Below are 25,447 nucleotides of genomic sequence, written 5' to 3' on the forward strand. Positions count from 1 at the left end.
TCATTCTCAATACTTGTTGTTGGGGGTCAAGACATTAGTCACAGGGGTGGAGTGGAGGTGAAGCAGGAAAGGCTATTTGTCTTTATTGGGTCAAAAGTCCGGAACTCACTCTCTCTGTCAATTTTATTTCTGATCCATATAGGTGGTTAATTCCTTCTACAAGAGGAACAGCCAACAACATTTACCGCAATTGTTTTGTTGGCATCAGTGCACCAAATACAAATAAAAAGGGGGGCAACTTAACCTCACAAAATTATAATCTACAAAAATACCCGGAAAAAAAATAAAAACATCATGGCTGCCTTTCGTTTGGCCTCAGTAATAGGCGAGACGCCGTTGCGGTGAAAAACGACATTGCTTTTCAGCTTGACGTTGCTCTTTACACACAAATGCGCAGCTGACTGCATTACGGATGATGCCCGTCCAGAGACTGGCACCTGCCCATTTCTTAGAGCCAGGTACACTCATTCCTGGCAAGCCAAGAGGAGACGCACCAGTGACTAAATGGCTCACGAGTAAATTGCCATGGACCTGCGCCCGCACCGGCGTCGCCCCCTCTCTCCCCCGCTCAGCGGCGCGCTCAAATCGCTCTGTGTTTAAATATTCAGCATGAGGCTAATGTGAGCTGATGAACTGAGACTGCAAACATTCCCTTTCAATTGAGATGAAGAGACAGAGCTGTAGCGGATCATGAGGGCCGGGGAGGTGAAAATGATTTATATTTAAGGATCTGGCTGACGACTCCCATTATTGGAAGGTGCCTCTTAATTGGCTTGGTGCTTGAATCAGTTATTCAGGAGTGGGCCGCGAAAAACAGCCGCCGCGCCGGGTGCGTCTCCTGTGATGTTCCCCCAGCTTGTGTTCCTCCACATCTCTACTGCTGGTCTGCTTGTTTATTTTTTGTGTACTTCGCGCATTTGATCTATTATTCCAAGTCATAATGTAATGCGCCATCCCCGCCAAGCTTTAAGGTAGAGCTACGGGCGCCAGATTTGAATAACCTTTGTGTGGGAGGTGTAAATATTTTATCATTACTATTATTATGCATTCGCGCAGAGCTGACACACATTCCACGGTGCATTAAAAGGACACCTGAAGCGAGTGGGATAGGGAGGCTGCCATATTTATTTCCTTTTAATCAATACCAGTTGCCTGGCTGTCCTGCTGATCTTTCATGCATCAGTAGTGTCTGAATCACACACCTGAAAAAAAGGCATGTGGCCAATCTAGTCAGACTTCAGTCAGAAACGTGATCTGCTGCATGCTTGTACAGGGGCTATGGCTAAAAGTATTAGAGGCAGAGGATCGGCAGGACAGCTGGGCAAAGTGCATTGTTCGAAAGGAAAGAAATATTATCAGCCTGCATATGTCCCTTGCCTTGGGTTCCCTTTACACAATTCAGATAAAGTGTATAGTCCAAAGTCATGAAGCCCCATACCAAATCGTTGGTATGACTCCCCCCCCCTCCCAGTGACAAGGATCAGGCCCTGAAGTTGAAGAGGAACGTCAGCCTAAACAAACATACTGTCATTAAGTTACATTAGTTGTGTTAATTAAAATAGATCGGTAATATAATCTCTTACCCACCCTGTTTTAAAAGAACAGGCAAATGTTTGATTTCATGAGGGCAGCCATCTTTTTGGTTGAAAGGAGGTGACAGGAAGCATGAGACGCAGTTCCAACTGTCCTGTGTCATGAGCACCTCTCCCAGTTGCTAGGCAACGTGAACAACAACATAGGAAATCCCATCATGCTCTGCACAGCATCAGGGGAAAAAAGTCCGTTTTTTTTCTTTGATGGGTGGAGCTTAGCTAAAAATGCAGCTAAAAATGATGCTTTGGTGAGAAAAACAAAGTTCTGATGCTGTGAAACTGTTAAAGAAACACCAAGCCTTTTCAGTGCTGCTGAGTAGATTTTTCGTCCGGAGGTTCACTTTAACCATACTCTAATTTCTGATAAAAGTGAATGCTTCCAATCACCACTTTGGGATTACGGTATATCTTGAGATCAAAGCACAAAGATCCTTAAAGAGGAACCGTAGTGAAAATAACAAATAATAAAATTGCTTACTTTTACAATATTCATTTATAAATGATTTAGTCAGTGTTTGCCAATTGTAAGATCTTTCCTCTCCCTGATTTACATTCTGACATTCTGGTGACATCTGTAGTCCTGTCAGGTGCAGTTGTGTGGAATCTTTGCTTACTGAGAGTTCTAAAGCCAGTAGAAAATATATCTGGCCTTCCAGAATACTCTGGGAGGAAAATTCCACATAGCTAAACAGCCTAGGCTAAGCATCATAGCGAGGGTGGGGTTACATACCAATATACAGCGATATATAGATACCGGAAGTGTTTCTGATCTGAAACCAGGAAAATTACTGTAGAAGTGGGTATCCTGAATAACTTACTGCATTTTATTATATGTCACTAGGAGAGGAAAGATTTGACAATGGGCAAACACTAAATTATTTGTAAATGAATATTGTAAAAAAAAAAAAAAGCAATTTTATTAATTAATGATGTTACCTTCTTTACTACAGGTCCTCTTTACGTTTGGCATTTCTGTACGTTACATAAAGGCCGTAAGCAAATTAGGATTCATCAAGTTCCTGGGCCGGCTGTAATCTCAGTCACTGGCCTGCTACAAGTGTGCGGCCGCCCGTGCCTGACCTGACCGCTGGTTCTGTGTCACAGATTCATTCTTTTATCTGATTGGATGCCGGGGAAGGAAGACACGAGGCGACTGGCTGTTTACGCTGCAGACGCCAGCGCCCCTCCAGGAAAGGGTTAACGTGCTGGATATTGATGAGGGAGACAAATGCCAGCATTTCCTTTTTTATTGATGTTGTGTTGCCATAACAACCTAAATATGGCAGATGACACAGAGCTGCTCATCTGGCAGTTCCAGCGAATAGGGGTTCGCCTCCCCAGCCTCCATATGGCCGCTGAGTATATGGTAATGAGCAGACCATATGGCGAGGGGAATAAATCCTGAACAATTGTGCTGTTACTGCACCAGTGAGCCAATGGGACAGAATCTCAGCAAGGCTCGTTTCCAGCAGAGCGGTGCTCCCGTGTGTGTGTCTGTGTGCGCTCGTGTGTGTGTGTGTGTGTATGCATGTGTGTGTGTGTATGCATCTGTGTGCGCCCGTGTGTGTGTGTGTGCGTGTGTGTCTGTGTGCGCCCGTGTGTGTGTGTGTGTCTGTGTGCGTCCGTGTGTGTGTGTCTGTGTGCGCCCGTGTGTGTGTGTCTGTGTGCGCCCGTGTGTGTGTGTCTGTGTGCGCCCGTGTGTGTGTGTGTGTCTGTTTGCGCCTGTGTGTGTGTGCGCGCCCGTGTGTGTGTGTGTGTGTCTGTCTGTGTGCACCCGTGTGTGTGTGTGCGCCCGTGTGTTTGTCTGTGTGCGCCTGTGTGTGTGTGTGTGTGCGCGCGCCCGTATGTGTGTCTGTGTGCGGCAGTGTGCGTGCGCCCGTATGTGTTTGTGTGTGTCTGTGTGCGCCCGTGTGTGTGTGTGCGCGCGTCTGTGTGCGCCCGTGTGTGTGTGTGTGTGTGTGTGTGTGTGTGTGTGCAGTGGCATAGCTTAGAAGCTGTCGGCCCAGTGCAAGTTTAGCATTGGGGCCCCCCAAGCTTGCTATACATGACAATTGATACAACACACCAAAACCAATCAAGGACAACCACAGTGTCAGAGGTGCAAGAAGGTGATGGGGAACTGTGTGTTAATGATCACTACTATTTAAATCCACTATAGAAGTGATTATTACCAGCACAGGACCAATACAGAGCTAATACTGTGATAGAGGGTGGACCCTTCAGGGCCCCGATGTGGTTGCTACCTCTGCACCTCCTACTGCTACGCCACCACGTGTGTGTGTGTGCTTGTGTGCCCGTGTGTGTGTGCCCTTGTATGTCCCTGCTTGTGTGTGCTCACGCACGTGTGTGTTTGCATGTCTGTGTGCCAGCGTGTGTGTATGTGTGTGCCCGTGTTTTAGTGTGTCTGTGTGTGTGAGTGCCCTTGTGTATGCGTGTGTGTGTGTATGTGCCTGTGTGTGCACGTGTGTATGTGTGCCCGTGTGTGTGTGCAGCAACACATGTATGCAGGAGCATGGCCCTATGCATAGCGCTGCTACAGGACTCTAAATATGCAGGTAGAGAGTGCAAGAATCGAGGCCAAATGTGCTCAGAGATAAAAAGCTATGCATACTCTGGCGATTATTTTCCCCCAGTGATTGGTCAATCAAAATTGTAAGTGTGTATGCACCATAAAGGTGGCCACACACCATACCATTTTTTTTCATATTTCTCTTCAATTTAAATTTTAAGCCTAGCACACACTTTCAATCATGATTGGCCAATCACTGACCAACTCTACTAACATGTAATATGAGGGTCAACAGATATTGAATGCTATGAGCAGATTGTGTAGGTAAACCCTCATACTACATGGAGGTGATACAATTGGTCAGTGATTGCCCAATCATAATTGTAAGTGTGTAACAGGCTTTACAATCAATTTATCTGACCAATGTATCACACACACACACGTGTTTAATTCTCCCCCAATTATGAAAATAAATGATTGATAACTGAGAAAATTGCTTGGGGCTATACGTCAATAAATTTGCAATCTATACGATACCACTCAAGACTGATCAATGATGAGAAAATCTGCCACTCCCAATCGACTTTTATCGAAAGAAAAAAATGGGAAATTCAATCAGGTCTCTCGAATGAATAAGAAAAAAAGCTTTCGATTTTTCTGCACAACTGATTGTTTTGATTGAATTGCCTTGTAATTGGATCATTTTATTGTATGGTGTGTGGCCACCTTTAGCCCCAGACTAGGTTTAATACAGCTGTAGATGAGCAGTAAGGATGTCATCAAGCATGGTAGAGTAAAGCTAAGTACACACATGCAATTATTGTCGCCCATCGGGGATCGAGAAACAATCCCTTCGGGCAACAAATCGGTGATTAATGCTGTACAGACACATACTCTAGCCTTTCGGCATTCTGGGAGACAGGTACCTTTCTGCTGGCTTTAGAACTATCAGTAAACAAACATTCTGCAGAGCCGCACCTGACAGGACCAAAGATGTCGCCATCTGTGATAAATGTTAGAATGTAAATCGGGGAGAGGAAAGATTTTACAATGGGCAAACACTGACTAAATCATTTAATAAATGAATACTGAAACATCATTTTATTACATTCTTTTCACTACAGGTCCTCTTTAAAAAATCTCTGTTCTTTTGCAGAAAGAATACAGATATGACAGTAATGGGAAGCAGTCAGGTGACGAGAATAGCCATTATTATCTTTTAGTGGACTATAAATATATTATAAATGCTGGCCCTGACGGCGTTTGATGGATGGTCGTGGAATCTGTAATCGGTGTCTGTTACGGACAAGGATATTTATACCTGGAGACTGACTTCCAGACGATTTTCGGGGTTGTAGATGGAAATCCCAGATCTGCTAAGTGCGTTATTATTTATAATAGCCTTATGATGATGTCACTTCCCGCAGATAATAGATGACAACACCCCTAATGAACGACTGCAATGATATTCGATCCCAAGATCTCGGTGGTCTTACATGAAACCGATAAGGCCCAGTCTCTTGTCGGGATAATGGCGGCATCGACGGTGTCTTTGTTAGTCGTGCTGTTTGGAATTTCTGGAGCAACTGTTGTATATATAGCTGTAGCTGTCGATGCAAAGCAATGTAATGTACAGGGAGGGGGAGCAAGATATTTGGCAGAGTGTGAGCAGAGCTGTGATCAGTTAGAAGCAAATAATGCCAGATAGCATGCAAACTGTTTGCCGCAATCAATGATGATTTGGACTGACCCAAGTTCAAGCTTCATAACATTTGCATTATATTTGCATGCAGAATTACATGCAACTTGTTAATCGTCTCTAAGGCCTGGAACCCACTGAAATCAGCAAACGCAAAACGCAACCGCTAGCATTTTGTCTGAGCGATTTGCAAGCAGATTCATGCGCGTTTTTGGTTGTGTTTTGCAACATTGTATTTTTTTGCCCAGCGGGTGCGTAGCGTTTTGCGTTTTGCGTTTTTATCCTGATTGGTCCTGTGAATTATTTTTCATTTTGTTACAGTGTGCTGAACCGCAAAACGCTAGCAAAACCGCTCAGTTTAGGTTTTGCTGAGCGTTTCTGCTAGCGTTTCAATACTTTACATTGAAGCGCTAACGCTCCCAAAATGCTGCAGGTCCTGCGTTTGCGTTTCTGGGAAACGCAAACACTCCTGTGGAAGTTGCCCCATCCATTAACATTAGCCCAGCGTTTTGGCAAACTGCTAGCGTATCGCAGTGCTGCCAAAACGCTGCCAAAAGCGCTCCTGTGGGTTCCAGCCCTAATTGTGGATATTGGAGGAATCCCAGGCAGAACTCAACAAGTATTACGCATTCACGCTTTTTACTAGTGGCGAGGAAAGCACTAGGCAGAAATGCTGGGGTTAGCGGAAAACGCTAGCGATTATGCCATTAATGAAAGTCTATTGGCCGCAGGGGCGTAACAGTAGACCCTGCAAGGGATGCAGCTGCAGGGGGGCCCAGAAGCCACAGGGAGCCCTGTCCTGAGAGACTGACAACTAAGAGCAAGGAGAGAAAAAACTTTCTGCACTCTGCACAATTGTTCTATTGACTGCATCTGCTCAGCCACTGATATGAAATCATACAAGGTTTTGCAGACAAAGATGTGTAGACAGTCCCCATTCAGTGTACAGCAGGGTATTGTCTACAGTGCTGTTCTACCCCTCTCTAAGTGCTTTGTCCTGTAGTGATGCTTGAGGATGCTTGAGGAGTTTTTGCATGGAGAGAAACAGCTTTCTGCTCTCTACACAGTTGTTCTAATGACTGCATCTGCCACTGATAACGAAACATACAAAGTTTTGTAGAGAAGAGGGGAGGGGGGGGTGGAGATAGGGGGCCCCATCCAAAGTTCCACAGGGGGGCCCATTCATTTCTAGTTACGTCCCTTGGCCGCATGTAGAAACGCATAAATGTGCATTTTACAGTATGCGTTTTTGAAAATGCACAACTTGCTGCGTTTTTTTAATAGGATAGTGTATTTTACTTCATTGATAAAGGGAAAGTAATAAAAACACAAACGCCCCAAAAACGCATGAGAAACGCAGCGAAATATGAAAAATCCACAGTGCGGAATGGCGTGTTTTTCTGCGCTCCTAGCCGGAGGCTAAAGACCTGCAATGTACAAATCATTCACTGCAAAGGAAAACAACACACTACAAAATGACCTGGAAATACACATAATTGGCAGCATTAGCACACAAAAATACACATAGTTAGGCAGCAATTTCCCCCCAAAATGCACATGATGCGGCAACATTTTTCCTCAAAGTACATATTATTAGGAAGCGTTTGATCCAGAAATACACATAATTTGGCAGCATTTACCTCCAAAATACACAACTAGACAGCGGTTTACAAGCAAATACACAGGGGCAGTGTTTCCCTTCAAATGTTGCATACATTAGCAGCATTTCCCCACAAAATACAAATTATTAGGCGGTGGTTGACCCACAAATACACATCATTTGGGGAGGCACCTATACAGCGCCGGTACAAAGTGCTAACTAGTGCCCGACTGGTTCTGGAGAGCAGCTGACAGGTGGTGCATTCACTGCCTGTCACTGGGACCTAAATGTTGAGATGTCGCCCCAATTGTACAGAGCTGTGTAATATGTTAGCACTTTATTAACAATAATAATTCCTGGTCATTTCTTGCACACCCCCATCAGGCCCGGTCCGCCCATGACGCCAAGTGAGGCGACTTCCTCAGGCGCCAGAAGTCTGGGGGCAGCACCAGGCAGAAACAGGAAGTGAAGAGAGTGCCTGGCCAACCTATACTGAAGGCAACTGTACCTAGCTACCAATACTGGGGGCATCTATAGCTGGCTACCTACCTATACTGAGGGTGTATTTTTGAGGTCTCACAGCAGCTATAACGTGCGGTGCAATTGCGATTGTTCCAATTCGAGGGTGGGGAGAGCATCCTCACAAAATTGCCTCAGGCAGCAAAGAGTCTAGAGCCGGCCCTGCCCCCCATGGTGTTCTTTGTGCCCCCCTCCTTCTTAGTCTGAGCAGTGAACATTTATTCTCTCGGTCCAGGGAAAATCTTTGCCTTCCAGAGGTCTGTCAGGTGGCCTCCTCCCCAGCAGTAATGGCATGTAATTGTATTACGATGTATAATTCATAAATCGTTCTCTGAAGGCCGTAATGCCTTCAATCAAGCGTGCACTCGGTCTGACCGAAGATTTGTTTTCACAGGCCTGGGAGGGGGCGGCAGCGCTGAGTAGGTGTGGTGTGCGCTACATGGAGAGGGATGACAGGCGCAGCAGGTGTGCGCATGGAGCGCAGGGGGGAGGGGGGCACAGAGTGCTGGGGAAGACGGGGGGTGAATGGCGAAGAGAAATTAGGTGTATTTGAGGAGAAATGTATAAAGAAAATATTGATATTGGCAGAGAGATAGACTGGAACTGCGGCTAACGACAGCTGCTACAGGCAGAAATTCTGAAGCTCGAGTCAACCCAGGCGGAAACGAAAATTACACCAAGAAACTTTAATCCACCGCTAAAATCTCCAAACGCACATCTAAAAATAACATTGAATGGATCGGGAATAATAGGGATGTTCAATGAGAGGCTAATAAATGTGAGTTGCTGCAAATTTCATACAAATGTATTTATTCTTTTGGATGGTGCATTTCCAAGCAACAACTATTTCCATAGCAATTGCATCAACTCTGATCTGCTGCTTGTTCAAGGTCTATGGCTAAAAGTATTAGAGGCAGAGGATCAGCAGGATAGCCAGGCAACTAGTATTGTTTAAAAATAAATAAATATGGCACCCTTTATATCCCTCTTGTTGTCATCAAATGTTACCTTTTTTGTGAAATGAGGCTTCTGCAGGTAACATTCCTGTGTTTCTAGTTTGACATGACCAGAAGCAGATGTGTGAGAGTTATTTTCAGGTTCCGTAGTAGCGGCTGCTGCTTGGATGGCATTTTCCTGCTGCTCAAGGGGCGGGGCACTGACAATCTCTCTGAAAAGACTGCAGCTGACAGGAATTGCAGTCTGAGGGGCAGGAAGTGGCCAATGAATTAGCTCCTCTACAAAACGTAGAGCACAGAGGACAAACACAAGCATTTTTATTAACACTTGCTGCACGGTTTTCCGATGTGATTGCGTATTTCCTGTTTCACTGTAACGCATGATGGGAGATGATAGAGACCCATGCTGTAACTGTCAGTATGTAGCAGCTTGAAAACTCCACCCCATTCCCAGCCTGAAGCAGATGCAATGGCTGTCTGTATTCGGCGCACACAGTCCCTCCAGTTGGGAGTAACAAACTGTAATGATCTGACCAGGTAAGTAATCAATGTCATTTTACTTTTCTGGGGGGGGGGGGGGGGGGGGAAGGAGGCCTTACAGCAACCACTAAACCCATTATTTCCATTGTCAATGTTGTTTGTATAGACCATTTTCTAGAGAGGAGAAAGTGTTTGAGGAGTAGACTAAACAGGAGGTAAGTAAGACCTGTGTATGGTTATTTTGACTTTTTATTTTCAGTTCAGGTTCTCTTTAACAATATTAGAAACGGGCGTCTCCAGTTCATACAGTACGGGAAGAAACAGGAGGACACATGAGGTACAAAATAATGGAGGGGAGAAAACATCTACAAGACGCTCCTGGACCATGGACGCACCAGGCTTAGTTTATTTTTTCTCCTGGTTTTTTCCCTCTAAACCTAGATGCATCTTATAATCTGGAGTGTCTTATATGCCGAAGAAATATGGCTTTTAGCACTGTGGGTACATCCATAAGGTCAGTAGTTCATTTCTATACACAAGGGCGGTTCCCCATACAGAGGCGCATCTAGAGGGGTGCAGGCATGGCTGCCTTCTCCTCCTTCATGCTTCACCACCATACTGAAGGATGCCTCTCAGGCATTTGTACCTGCTCTTATACTGGAGAACATCTCTCACTACCTATACTGGGGGGGGGGGTCTACTTATACTGGGGGACACCTGCCAAATCTATACTGGGGGGGGGGTTACTTATACTGAGGGGAACCTCTCATTACCTATACTGTAAGGGCCTGTTCAGACTATGCGCGTTCCTAGACGTTTTCAGGGAACTTGTCTGGGTACCAAAAACGCATAGAAACGGCTCCTAATGCTTTTGAATGGGCTAGTTCACATGTATGCGTATGAGACGCAAACGTTTCTCATCCGCGTTGCTGCACGCAGTTCTGTGCGTCACGCATAGAAACGGACGCAACGAAAGTCTATGGATGCGTATCAAAAACGCGTACTATTGCGTTTTTAGCGTCCGTTTTCCTCTGCGGTTCCCATAATTCTTTTTTTCCCCCTGGGTCACGTGTGTGTGCAAAACGCAATAGAATACGCATTAGAACACAAGAAAAACGCATGCGTTTTTCAACTTGCGTTTCTTTGCTTTTAAACGCATTCTTCATACGCAGATAGTCTGAACAGGCACTGTGGCTACTTATACTGGAGGGATACCTCTTACCACTTATGCTAAAGAAGGCTACTTATACTGGGGAGACATATCTAACTACATATACTGGGAGGGCAACGTAATCATGGGTCTACTTATACTGGGTGAACTACCTCTGGCTACCTATACTAGGATGCTACCTCTGGTTGCTTTTACTTGGGGTTAACTCTAGCAACCTATACTGGGGAGACTTGTATCATTGCAAGAAAAGAAGCTGTTATTATGGGACAAGGTGGTCTGATGGGGCGAGGGGGGCGCAATTTCAGTGTTTGCCATAGGCGCTATGTCACCCAGATATGCCCCTGTCCCCATAGTAGCCAATCAGATTCCTTTCATTACAAAAATGTCAAAAATTCCAATGCTTGCTTCCAAGTACGGCCCTGATTTCCTCCTCTAGGCGGTGCTCATGGTTTTCATGTTTAATTCTTTACTTAGAATTCTCAAACAAATCAATATGTATATATCACATAACAAAAGCCATAAATAGGAGATATCGTTACGCTTCACAAACAGAAATGCCAGAACCGCACAGATGTGTATGAAGACCATCAGTAAATCCTCAGAGAGAAGGAACTGTAGAATGGTGGGATACACTGGTAGGAAACACATACAATCAACATCAAAACGCCGCCACTTGAGTTGACCCTTGAGGGGTCTACTGTTTCCGTTTTTAGAAAATGGAAAAAAAAAACAACAAAAAATAAACAAACGAGAGGAACAGCTGTTCAGTGTCTTTTTTAAAGTGTTAGTGTACTTAAGCATAAGTTACATACAATGTCTAAATATGTGGCCAAGATATACAATTATTACTGGTTTTAGCCCTATTTTTTTTTTTTTATAATATAGGCACGTCACCCCCAGTATGTACAGTATAAGCTGTTACTCTGTGCTTGCACTGATAGTAAACTAGCTGCAGTGTGTGTTGATCTCTGCTGCCACTAATATGTATAGTATAAGCTTTTACTCTGTGCCTGCACTGATAGTAAACTAGCTGCAGTGTGTGCTGATCTCTGCTGCCTCCAGTATGTACAGTATAAGCTGTTACTCTGTGCCTATGCTGATAGTAAACTAGCTGCAGTGTGTGGTGATCTCTGCTACCTTCAGTATGTACAGTATAAGCTGTTACTCTGTGCCTGTACTGATAGTAAACTGGCTGCAGTGCGCTGATCTCTGCTACCTCCAGGGTGTACAGTATAAGCTGTTACTCTGTGCCTGCACTGATAGTAAACTAGCTGCAGTGTGTGCTGATCTCTGCTACCTTCAGTATGTACAGTATAAGCTGTTACTCTGTGCCTGCACTGATAGTAAACTAGCTGCAGTGTGTGCTGATCTATGCTGCCTCCAGTATGTACAGTATAAGCTGTTACTCTGTGCCTGTACTGATAGTAAACTGGCTGCAGTGTGTGCTGATCTCTGCTGCCTTCAGTATGTACAGTATAAGCTGTTACTCTGTGCCTGTACTGATAGTAAACTGGCTGCAGTGTGTGCTGATCTCTGCTGCCTCCAGTATGTACAGTATAAGCTGTTACTCTGTGCCTGTACTGATAGTAAATTGGCTGCAGTGTGCTGATCTCTGCTACCTCCAGGGTGTACAGTATAAGCGGTTACTTTGTGCCTGCACTGATAGTAAACTAGCAGCAATGTGTGTTGATCTCTGCTACCCCCAGTATGTAAGTATACGCTGTTACTCTGTGCCTGTATTGATAGTAAACTAGCAGTAGTGTGTGTTGATCAGGGGCGTAGCAATAGGGGTTGCAGAGGATGCACCCGCATCGGGGCCCTTGGGCCATAGGGGCCCTGAAGGGCCCTCCCTCAACTTCAGTATAGCTCTCTATTGGTCCTGTGCTCATAATAATGACTTCTATACATACTTTGAATAGTAGTAAACATTAACACACTGTTCCCCATCCCCTTCTTCACCTCTGACACTGTAGTTGCCATTGGAAGATTTTGGTGCGCCGTATCAATTGTTACATATAGAGTGTTTGGGGGGCCCAAATGTAAAACTTGCATCGGTGCCCACAGTTCCTTAGCTAAACCACTGGTGTTGATCTCCGCTACCTCCAGTATGTATGGCATAAGCTGTTACTCTGTGCTTGTACTTATAGTAAGCTAGCTGACGAGTACTCTGATCGCTGCTACCTCCATTATATATAGCACAAGAGTGGTAGCAGAACTGACCGAGGAACCAGTACAGAATTTGTATATTTTTCAAGGAGGTTGTAACACCAAATATACAAAAATGCCAAAAAATAGTTACTGCCCCCAAAATATATGTACATTCCTTTTTTTACTCTTTTTTTTCTTTTAGCCTGGTCTGGGTGCCTTTGTCTAACTGCGGGAACTGTGCAGTGCCAGCAGAATTGTGGGAAGTGTTTTTCTTAACCTATTTTAGTTCCTGGACGTAGAAACTACGTCCAGGAACCATGCGCGCTCCCGCGGCCGATCGCGCGCGCACGCGCGCTCCCGGCCCGCGGTTCGTTAGCCAGGCAATCAGTGAATCGGGTTATGGTGCCTGATCACTGATTCCTCTCCCCCGCTGAAAAAGCGTCAGCTTCTCTCGGAAGCTGCGCCCTTTCTGGCTGTTACCTCCCCCATGCGTCTCTCTAAGCATATGTTACGCTTAGAGTGACGTCATGTAAACAAACTCATGGCCGCCATCTTGTGGCCAAAAAGTAATACTACAAAAGTAAAAAAAAATTAAAATCAACACACATTTACATTATAAACCTATTGTTTACATCCCACCCTCCCAAAACTGCCCAAATAAAATGTTTAATATAAAAAAACAAAAACCATTACAATAAAAAAAAAAAACATGTAAATATTTACCTAAGGGTCTAAACTTTTTAAATATCAATGTAAAGATGAAATATTTCTATATTTTTTTATTTTAAACTTGTGAATAGTGATAGATGCAAAATGGAAAAAATGCACCTTTATTTCCAAATAAAATATTGTCGCCATACATTGTGATAGGGACATAATTTTAATGGTGTAATAACCGGGACGTATGGGCAAATACAATACATGAGTTTTAATTATGGAGGCATGTATTATTTGAAAACTATAATGGCTGAAACCTGAGAAATAATGATTTTTTTTCCTTTTTTTTCTTATTCTTCCTGTTAAAATGCATTTACAGTAAAGTGGCTCTTAGCAAAATGTACCCCCCAAAGAAAGCCTAATTGCTGGCGGAAAAAACAAGATATCGATCAGTTCATTGTAATAAGTAGTGATAAAGTTATAGGCTAATGAATGGGGGGTGAACATTTCTCAAGTGAAAACGACGGAACGCGAATGGGTTAAGCTACAGTAATAAGCTTATCTCGACACGCAAATAACAATAAAGCCTCCTATTTCAGATAAGATCAGGACACTATGACCATAAGGCAGTTGAATCCCCCTCTCCCTTTCAAGACTTTGTACAATGCTGTAAACCTTGGTGAGGTTTGCTGTGGGAGGGATAGTAAGCTGAGGCAGTAGGGAGGGACAATCAAAACTGAGCTGGGTTAAAGAAATAAAAAGGAAAGGGCAGAATTGATGTCACTTTTGGCATCACAGAGAAACGGGTAAAGATGGAAAGCAGCAAAAATATTATTTTCTTTAGTTCATATGACATTTCTCCTAAATCTGAGGGTGATCACTAAAAACAACAGGATAGGTAAGCTAAATTACTCATTTCTTATTGGATATATATTTTTTTAGTTAATATGGAGTTTCATCCCATTTTAACCACTTTACCCCCGCGCGTACGTATTTCTCCGCCCCTTTTTCCATCCTTTAACAACCAGGGACGGAGAAATACGTACTTTCCGCGTTCCCGACGCTGTCCGCGCTCCCGCTCGTAAACACGCCGCCCGCCGCTAGTAAACACGCCGCCGCCCGCTCGCCCAGAGATCAATGAACGGGAAAATCCATTCCCGTTCGTTGATCTAAGCCCCGCAATGATCCGCTGCTCTCCTATGGGCAGCGCGATCATTGTGAGAAAAAACTCACGTGTCCAGCCTCCTTATACTTCCTCCAAGCTTCCGGAAGGAAGCTTGGAGGTCGCATTAAAACAAAAAGTTACTGTGGCCATCTTGTGGCCAAATAGTAAACTACACCCTACACATTTTTCACATACAAATAAATGACTTTTACACATAAAATTAACTCATTACCTCCCACACTCCCCATTTTTTTTTTGTAATTAAAAAATTAAAAAATTTACAATTAAAAAAAATACATAAATAGTTACCTTAGGGACTGAACTTTTTAAATATTTATGTCAAGAGGGTATAACACTGTTACTTTATAAACTATGGGCTTGTAATTAGGGATGGACGCAAAAATGAAAAAAATGCACCTTTATTTCCAAATAAAATATTGGCGCCAAACATTGTGATAGGGACATAATTTAAATGGTTTTATAACCGGGACAAAAGGGCAAATACATTTCATGGGTTTTAATTACAGTAGCATGCATTATTTAAAAACTATAATGGCCGAAAACTGAAAAATAATTATTTTTTTCCCCACATTTTTTCTATTTTCCCATTAAAACACATTTAGAAAAAAATAATTCTTGGCATAATGTCCCACCTAAAGAAAGCCTAATTGGTGGCGGAAAAAACAAGATATAGTTCATTTCATTGCGATAAGTAATGATAAAGTTATAGACGAATGAATGGAAGGAGCGCTGAAAGGTGAAAATTGCTCTGGTGCTCAGGGGGTAAAACCCCTCAGTGGTGAAGTGGTTAACCACTTTAGTACCACAGTTTTTTCCCCTTCAATACCAGAGCAATTTTCACATGAAGCTCCTCCCCTTCATTAACCAATAACTTTATTGCTACTTATCACACTGAAAGATCTATATATTATTTTTTTGCGGGACAAACTAGGCTTTTCTTTTTGCTAAGAATTATTTTATATGCATTTTGCAGTGGAAAAGAACAAAAAAATGAAAAAAAAAATCACAATTTCTTAGCTTTCAGCCATTGTAGTTTAAAAATAAAATGTGCTATTGATGATGAAACAGACATATTATATTTGCCTATTATTCCGGTTATTACAACATTTAAATTGGGCCCCCAGTACAATGTATGGCGATGATATTTTATTTGGAAATAAAGGTGTTTTTTTTTTTTTTTTGTTTACTTTTTTTATATTATAATAATGGTTACAAGCCTGTATTTACAAAAGCTACTAATTTACCCTAATGGCGTACATATTAAAGAAGTCCCTAAGGTAACTTTTTGTGTAGTTTTTTTTAATCATTAAAGATTTATTTTTAACAGGTGTTTTATTTTGGTAACTATGGGGTAGGAGTGGAAGGAGTTAAAACATAATAAAAAATGTTTTATTTTTCTATGTGAAAGTGTATTTTGGGTGTATTTTTACTTTTTGGCCACAAGATGATGCTACACTAACTTCCGTGTACTATAAATGGTATCATCCTGATTTAAAACTTCTTGCTATTTAGTATACATCGTGTTTAGAGAGACATCAAACAAATGACAGCGCTCATAGGCTGCAACTGAATTGTAGACCAACAGAGGCATGCAGAGCTCCACAGGGCTAAATACATGCCTTGAGTGCAAATCAGATGCAAATCATGTACTAGTCCTAATCTATAATTTGAATGCAAATTGAAGCACATGGTTGCAGCTTGCCATAAGTATACTTACATGAGTTTTGTACAGCAGGACAACCAGGACAAGATTAAAGCGGAATATAACCCTGCATTTCAACTTTGCTCTAAAACATTATTTACAGCATATTATATGCAAAAAGCATTTTTTTTTTTTACTAGACCAGCATTGGAAGGGTTAAACACAGAGGTTTAAAGTTCAGTGAAGAGATATGCAGAAGTTCAGATTGTTACATTCTATTTAGTTAAATGTATCTATTGAGAAATGTTACACACTCTTTGGCCGTCCTCCAAGCTCCTTCTCAGTCAGAGAGAGTGAGTCACATTCAACACTTAGATACATTTATGTAAACAAAATGTATCTATGTCAGCTTAGGATGCATCTGCAGAAATCTCCAGGAATTTTAAAGCTCTGTGTAACCCTTCCAATGCTGGTCTAGTAAAAAAAAAAATGCTGGTTGCATATATTATACTGTAAATAATGTTTTAGAGCAAAGTTGAAATGCAGGGTTATATTCCACTTTAAGACTAGTACATGATTTGCATCTGATTTGCATTCAAGGCATGTATTTAGCCCCTCTGCATGCCTCTCTTGGTCTACAATTCAGTTGCGGCCTATGAGCGCTGTCATTTGTTTGATGTCTGTTTGTGAGAAATGTGTATACCATTTTATGATTCGCAGCACTAGGAAAAAAATCATGTTTTTATCGTTAGACTAGCGGTAGGTCTTCCCCGAGAAGACCCGTCATCGTCGTGGGAAAGTCTAGTAGGGAATAATTTGAGCTCATATTATTTATACTGAAGCTAATGTCCTCCTTTGCTGTACCGGTTTTGAATGCAAGTTGTGTATTTTAGTCCACATTGTGGAGCTCTGCACATCTATTGCAGGTAGTCATTTCGGGCGCAGCCTCTGTTTGGAAGCGCTGCCAATGTCTCCTGCTGTACAAAATACATCGTGTTTACTTTTTTTTTTTAAACAGAATCTGCACTGCTGCCAGAGGCTCTGATTCATCACAGGCATGGTGATCGGGGTTGGGAACAGCTGATCCCCATTCCCCGATCACGGAAGGAAAGGATTGCAGCGAATGCAAATGGAAGACAAGCGACAATCGTGAGCGGCGGCGATAAGTTAATAGTACGCATATCTACGCCCCTGAGCCTTAAGTGAACTATACAGGGGCGTAGATATGCGTAACAAGGGAGCTGAAGTGGTTAAATATGCATATTTTATGTCTTTGTTATGTTTAATAAATACGTATATTTTGTGAAGTGTACCTTGGGTAGTCTCTCGGGGTCCCCTGGATGTCGTGGGATGACTTTCTGAAGTCTCTGGAAGCCGTAGTCAATGGTCGGTTCATTCAGAGCTGCAATGAAATGACAGATATTTTTTACTCATCACAAAACGATTGCAAGCTGGTGAATCTTAGAACTACATGTGTCACGGGTTTAAAGCATACAGCCACCAATGAAACCATTATTCCCATTGTCAATGTTTGTATAGATCAGTGATGGCTAACCTTGGCACTCCAGCTGTGACAAAACTACAAATCCCATCATGCCTCTGCCTCCCCGAGTTATGATTAGAGCTGTCAGAGTATTGAAATGCCTCATGGGACTTGTAGTTCCACCACAGTTGGAGTGCCATGGTAAGCCATCGCTGGTATAGATCAATCAGAGGTCTCATTTTCTATCCTGGGCAAAAGGAGGTACAAATTTAAGTTGATTTGGGGTACTTCCATGAGGTCAGTAGAGTTAAGGCAGTTTCCAAACACTGGAGCAGTTCCCCAGGGTAGCCAATCAGATTCCTTTTTTCATTTGAAAGACGAAGTCTGATTGGTTAACAGAGTTCTTAAAGGGAACCAGAGACGAATGGCCAGCTAAAATAGAAAAAGATTTTATAGATACCTGGTATTGAAATACGATAACAGAGGCGTCAAGCAGAATAAAATTAGTTAAAATTGTTAAAAAGGGGAAAGTGGGTGGACTCACCTCCCTTCTGAAAAAAAGGGCCGGACAATGGACAGGTTACTTACAGTCTAAAGTAACATTTATTAGTAATTCCAAAAGTGCAACGCGTTTCACGGGTAACAGTCCCGCTTCTTCAGGCAAACGATTATTTGGAGGGTGCAAAATCAGGTCATGAACCAGGCGCTCTCTACCTGGTTCATGACCTGATTTTGCACCCTCCAAATAATCGTTTGCCTGAAGAAGCGGGACTGTTACCCGTGAAACGCGTTGCACTTTTGGAGTTACTAATAAATGTTACTTTAGACTGTAAGTAACCTGTCCATTGTCCGGCCCTTTTTTTCAGAAGGGAGGTGAGTCCACCCACTTCCCCCTTTTTAACAATTTTAACTAATTTTATTCTGCTTGGCGCCTCTGTTATCGTATTTCAATATCATCTAGTCCATCCTTGGTGGAGGGGTGTATCCCCATTTTCTCCTATCTACAGAGAGCAACTTTTTAACCTGAGCGGGGTCAGGTTACAATTCTCCCCGCCGGCCTTTCCAGTGGTTGCCTTTGTGGCGACCCACCCTTGTGAGTATAATCATCTCATTTATTCACAACAGATCTCTCCATATTAACATACTGCACCATATTGGGCTCTCGGTTTCTCCCCCATTTTTCAAGCTTATACATACCTGGGGCTTCTTCCAGCCCCATAAGCCTGGATCGCTCCCACGCCGCCATCCTCCGCTTCCTGGATCCGCCGGTACCGGGCCCGTCACTTCCGGCGGACGCGGCCAATTGTCTGCATCACAGGGGCTCCCTCCATACCCGTACACATACGGCTGCGCAGTAGGCAGCCACATGCGTAACTGTATGGAGAGAGCACCCTGTGATGCGGAGAATTGGCCGCGTCCGCCGGCCGACTGGCGGTACTGACGGGACCCGGTATCGGCGGATCCAGGCAGCGGAGGACGGCGGCGTGGGAGCGATCCGTGCGTATGGGGCTGGAGGAAGCCCCAGGTATGTATAGTTGATCCTCTCTGGTTCCCTTTAAGTGTACATAGCTCCTTTCACATCTGTCTCCCCCCCCCCCCACAGAGCTCACAAGCAGTCCTTGGACATTGGTAGGGACACAAGACTATCAGGGCTGGAACCCACCAGAGCGTTTGTTGGAGCGTTTATAGATTGCTTTCAATTGCTAGCCTCCCTAAACATCCTGTTAAAGTAAATGGATGGGACAGATTCCACTAGAGCGACTGCGATTAGGTAAATCGCAATCACAGGACATGCAGCATTTTGACAGCGTTTCCATTGTAATGTATTGTATAGGAGCAGGGAAATCGCTCCCAAAATCACTCCCAAATCGATGCCACAAATCCCAGGCAACCATTAGGTCACTTCCTGTATGGGTGGATATATATATTGCATCATTTCCTGCATTGTGTTAGCTTGACAAAGGGTGGGGGCACCCAAAACCGTTGCTACAGTGTATGTTTTGTTGGCTCAAAATAAAGAGCTCTTGTGTGCCGCAAACCTTATAGAACTTTATGTATGTATGTATGTATGTATGTATGTATGTATGTATGTATGTATGTATGTATATACAGGATCTTCTCATCCGACCAATAAAATAAAAGTGTTTTTAAAACAAAAAAAGTCAACCTTCAAATAATTCTGTTCAGTTGTGCACTCAATACTTGGTTGGGAATCCTTTTTCAGAAATGACTGCTTCAATGCGGCGTGGCATGGAGGCAATCAGCCTGTGGCACTGCCCAGGTGTTATGGAGGCCCAGGATGCTTTGATAGCGGCCTTAAAGAGAACCCGAGGTGGGATTTAATTATGTAAGTGGGGCACAGAGGCTGGTTGTGCACACTAACACCAGCCTCTGTTGCCCCGTCTAATGTTTATCAGTATATTACAGAAAATAATGAACTTTATCACAATATGCTAATTTTTTGAGAATATCCTATATATATATATATATATATATATATATATATATATATATATATATATATATATATATATATATATATATATATATATATATACATATATACCCATGTAATCTACTGCCTCTTTCGGAATGAAGGACTTGTGTCAGTGACAGCTGATAGGATATCATTTGTCTCATCGACTATTTAACGTGATTCCAGCAGATTGACACCCTCTCTCTCTCTCCCTCTTTTCCTCTAAATGCATTTGTCCATTTATTAAAAAAAAAGAAAAACCACACACTTCAATGAATGCAGCTCTCAGGAATGTAAAAAGGATTATTAGCGCAATTGTGTGAAATTCTAATTGACCCTGCAGTAATGGAAGGTGTCGTTGCCTCCCCCCCCCCCTTCCCCGACTGCCCCCTCTCCGCAGACAGGTAGCGAATCCGACGGCTTTTCTAAAAGGACATTTAAATTGAAAAGAGAATTGAGTGCAGGAGAATAATTACACCAATAAAATCCTTTAACTTGTCAACTTGAAAATCTAAATGGCGATCAATCATTTCTGCGAAAGAAATAATCCTTAAAGTCTGAGATTGACAGCTCATACTTTCATATGTAAAAAAAAAAAAAAAGAAAGAAAGAAAAAAAGACCAATAAAGAAAAAAGTAAAAAAATAGAATAAAATAAAAAGGAACGTTTCTCTAAAGTGGCCACAAATCCATTTACAAAAATACAATAATTCATAAAGGTGAATAAAAAGCCAGTAATTACATCTGTGAATATGCTGTCGTCAAATGATAAGAGATAAAAAAAAAACTTAAGCAAACTTTTTTTTCTTTATTAATATCTTTTAGGCTTGAAAATGGACGAGATTTTAATTTATTTTAAGGATAACGGTGAAGAAACAGATATCGTTACCTGGCCGGAGGTTTCTGTAAATGAGAAAAATCGGGGAATTTTATTTCAGGCGAATATCAGACATCGACGGGGCTTAAAAGTTACCAGTCATTTTTGAGGGGCTACAAACATTGCATTAAATTTTCAACATGCCTGACTTTGCATTTGCAATAGTTCAGTTTTTTTTTTTGGGGGGGGGGGGGGGGGAGGTTTAGGAATTTTAATGTACATTTGTGCAATTTGTTCCTCTCTTCTCACTGTAAGGGTACGTACAGACATACGATAACGATCGTTCGTTCTGAACAACGAACGATGTTAAAGGAGGTATCGGCCGATGATCGTTTGAAGAAAGGCTACTTTGAACATCGTTCGTGTACGAACGATCTTGGAACGAGCGTTGCGTGCGCAACATGATGTATAAACTGATTTCAAACACAAGTGTCAAAAAGAACTGTTTGAGCATGTGCAAAGCTTTGAGAACAAACGATCAACGACCGATCGTTGTACAGACATTACTTTTTGAACGATGGTCGTTGAAAAAGATCTGGCAGAATGGATCGTTCTTTACCAACGACATATCTCGTTGGTCGGTCATTTTAATGATCGTTTGTGCACTTTTTACAAACGATCGTCGGGCAATGCCGTCGGTAACGATCGTTTCAAACGACTATAGTCGCATGTCTGTACGCACCCTAAGGGTTAAGGATTCAGGGCTGTAAATTAAACTCTCTCTGCAGTCCGAACTGCAGTGTAACTTGCTGATAACCATTTACAGGGAATAAACCTCATGTTAGGCAGAGAAAACACGCCTATGCAAAATGCGTGGAAATGTGGGCAATGGAAATAGCCATAAATATCAGTAATTTTAAGGATATTCTATTGGGCAATTCCATTAGTTAACTATCAATAAATTTTACCTATATTTTACTATAACTAAACCTAACCCTATTCTCAAATGAGCCATCACTCTACCAATGCTTAACCTTAACTAAACCCACCATTACCTAACCACGAACCCCCCCACAATGCCTAACCCTAATCAACCTCTTCCATTAATGCCTTCCATTGATGCCTAACCCTTATTGACCCCCTAACCATGCCAAACCCTAATCCCCCCGCCAGAAAAACATGACAAACCCTTCCTCCCCCGGCCACAAACCATGCCAAACCCTAATCCCCACCCCCGCTACAAACCATGCCTGACCCCAACCCCCCTACCACGAACCATGCCAAACCCTAACACCCCCCCCCCCCCCGCCACAAACTATGCCATACCCTAATCCCCAACCCCATCACAAACCATGCCAAATCCTAACCCCCCACCGCCACAAACCATGCCAAACCCTCATCCTCACCCCTGCCACAAACCATGCCAACCCTCATCCCCAACCCTGCCACAAACCATGCCAAACCCTCATCCTCACCCCTGCCACAAACCAAGCCAAACCCTCATCCCCAACCCTGCCACAAACCATGCCAAACCCTCATCCCCGACCCTGCCACAAACCATGCCAAACCCTCATCCTCACCCCTGCCACAAACCATGCCAAACCCTTATCCCCAACCCTGCCACAAACCATGCCAAACCCTCATCCTCACCCCTGCCACAAACCATGCCAAACCCTCATCCCCGACCCTGCCACAAACCATGCCAAACCCTCATCCTCACCCCTGCCACAAACCATGCCAAACCCTTATCCCCAACCCTGCCACAAACCATGCCAAACCCTCATCCTCACCCCTGCCACAAACCATGCCAAACCCTTATCCCCAACCCTGCCACAAACCATGCCAAACCCTCATCCTCACCCCTGCCACAAACCATGCCAAACCCTTATCCCCAACCCTGCCACAAACCATGCCAAACCCTCATCCTCACCCCTGCCACAAACCATGCCAAACCCTCATCCCCGACCCTGCCACAAACCTTGCCAAACCCTCATCCTCACCCCTGCCACAAACCATGCCAAACCCTTATCCCCAACCCTGCCACAAACCATGCCAAACCCTCATCCTCACCCCTGCCACAAACCATGCCAAACCCTTATCCCCAACCCTGCCACAAACCATGCCAAACCCTCATCCTCACCCCTGCCACAAACCATGCCAAATCCTAACCTCCCACCGCCACAAACCATGCCAAACCCTCATCCCCACCACTGCCACAAACCATGCCAAACCCTCATCCTCACCCCTGCCACAAACCATGCCAAACCCTTATCCCCACCACTGCCACAAACCATGCCAAACCCTCGGGTGCTGTTGGACCTTGGGCTGTCTGTAGGCATCCATGTTAATTGTCGCTTTAAATGGAAGGTGCCTGCTATCTGTAACTGCTGTTTGTATAGCGGGCAGCCCCCGGCACCCAAATTTCCATTTTTAGTCGCTATTAACGTGGATGTCTAGGGGGCAGTTCCTGTTTCTGAGAAAACACCATCTGAGTGCGGGAAACAAAAAAAAAAAAAAAAGAGTTCAGTGGAGGACGTTGATGAGCAACAAATAAATGCACTGCCTTCCTTTATCCCCCCAGTCACATGTTGAGGCGTTGCTGCATCAGTTAAGCACCGGATGGCGCCTCTAATAGTAGAATTGATAGTTTAAATGACTGATATTTTAGTATGCACTACCCGTCACCCAGTCTAACCTTAACCTCCCCACCTAATGCCTAACCCTAGCCCTCTGTAAATGGCTAACTGGCTAAAAAGAAGACCCCTCTACCTAATGCATAGCACTCCCCCCTCCCCCCATAAGTGCCTAACCTTGACCCCCCCCCCTTCCCCCCCAAGATTCCCCTAAATGCCTAAAACTTAACCGTGTAATCCGGACGGCCAAACAGCCGATGGTTTAGGATGATCAACAAGGCCATTAAGTACTATGTACTAGCTAACTGGCTATTTTTCGCATCGGGTGCCCAGATTACCACTTGGGTGCCCGATTACCGAACAATAACTTAGGTGTCTGTTAGATGCCTGCTGATCGCGAAGCTAGAAAAGGTTCCCAGGAGAAATATTGTTTATCTCACTAATATTATAAATGCGAAAGTTTGGATGATTGGATGTTTGTTACTCAATCACGCAACAATGGCTGAACGGATTTGAATGACATTTGGCACACACATAGTACAGTACCTGGACTAACATATAGGATACTTTTTATCCCCATAACCAAAATATGGGTGGAGACAAATACAAATTTCACTGGGAAAATGTAAACTGCAGCCATTCTTACACTGTTAATGGCAGGGTTCTCTAACTTTGCACAGCTGGTTACTGGGTGTCTGGGATTACTATTCAGAAAAGTGGGTGGAGCCTACAAAAGCCAATCAAAATTCACCTATTGCTTTTCAAGGGGAATATTTACATTGCTGCCATTCTTGCACTGTTAATGGCACAAGCCTCAAACCTGGTACAGTTGGTCATTGGGTGACTGGGATTCAAATTCTGAAAAGGGGGTGGAGCCACAAACAGCCAATCAGATTTGTTTCATTTCAATGCAAATTATTGATGCCAAAGACCACAAAGCTCACAAACTTGGTCATTGAGTAATTGTGTGTTAGGGTTAGAAAAAGTGGGCGGAGCCAAAACCAGCCAAATACATACCCGGGAAATGCTGGGCCATCAGCTAGTTTATAATAAAAATGGATTCGCCTTATGTCTTTATAGCAAAAAACGTGCCTGTTCCTTCACCTTGGTAAGGAACACTCTACAATAAGGAGAGGAGCTTAAATACTGGCAGATAAATAATATGCCTGCCATTTCTGAAAATGACTAAGCAATCAGCATCTGCTTCCAGAGGCAAAGGCCCCTATCAATGCTATTCATTGCTGATCATATGGCTCTCCTCAGAGTTATGGCAGTCAGCAAGTTTCCCTCAGAAAGGTTAGCTGTAGGGTCAGCGGGCATTTTTTTTGTCTATGTGGGGGGGGGGGGTTGTTATTATTACTACTACTAAACTACTACTATCCATGGAAGTCCTCTGATAGCTCCTTTTACAGAGACATTAACACCATTTTAAGCAGCAGCATCTACTCCTTTTGTCATTTATTTTTTTTGTACTCCGAAATACAAATTCTTTTTTTTTTCCACCGACTGCAGCAGAAGTTACTTTGGGGATTCAGAGGAAAGAATCGTATCCATTAATTCCCTTAAAAACTCCAGAAGTGATGAGAAAAAAACATAAATCCCACACCTATCAGCGCATGATTATGTTGGCGTTTGGTAACTGGAAAATGAAGGGAAGAGAAAGAAGAATCCATTTTTACTCGGCGACAGTTCCGGGGAAATGGGAGCCGCCTTCTCCTCGGAGGGGGGAATCTGTGCCGTTATTGTCTCAGAACGCCGGCAGAGCTCACATCAGCCGATAAGTGAGCTTCAATGCCCCAGAGGAGCTGCACAAGTCTGCCGAGAGATCAATGGGAACTCATCGGGGACCATATATGTCATAAAATACAGCAGCGCGCCTG

The 25,447-nt window shown here is 43.4% G+C and overlaps 1 protein-coding gene across 5 annotated transcripts in view; it reads right to left on the reverse strand.

Annotated features, from left to right (window-relative positions):
* The window catches only part of EBF1 (EBF transcription factor 1), a 481,397-nt gene that overhangs the window by 26,666 nt on the left and 429,284 nt on the right, over window positions 1–25,447 (reverse strand). For all 5 annotated transcript variants that reach the window (XM_068278297.1, XM_068278295.1, XM_068278298.1 and 2 more), the window contains exon 11: window positions 17,473–17,561. In XM_068278297.1, coding sequence (XP_068134398.1) covers window positions 17,473–17,561 — 89 coding nt within the window. The remainder of the gene's footprint in view (window positions 1–17,472; window positions 17,562–25,447) is intronic.

Source organism: Hyperolius riggenbachi, chromosome 3 (assembly GCF_040937935.1).
Source record: "Hyperolius riggenbachi isolate aHypRig1 chromosome 3, aHypRig1.pri, whole genome shotgun sequence".
NCBI classification, from domain to species: domain Eukaryota; kingdom Metazoa; phylum Chordata; class Amphibia; order Anura; family Hyperoliidae; genus Hyperolius; species Hyperolius riggenbachi.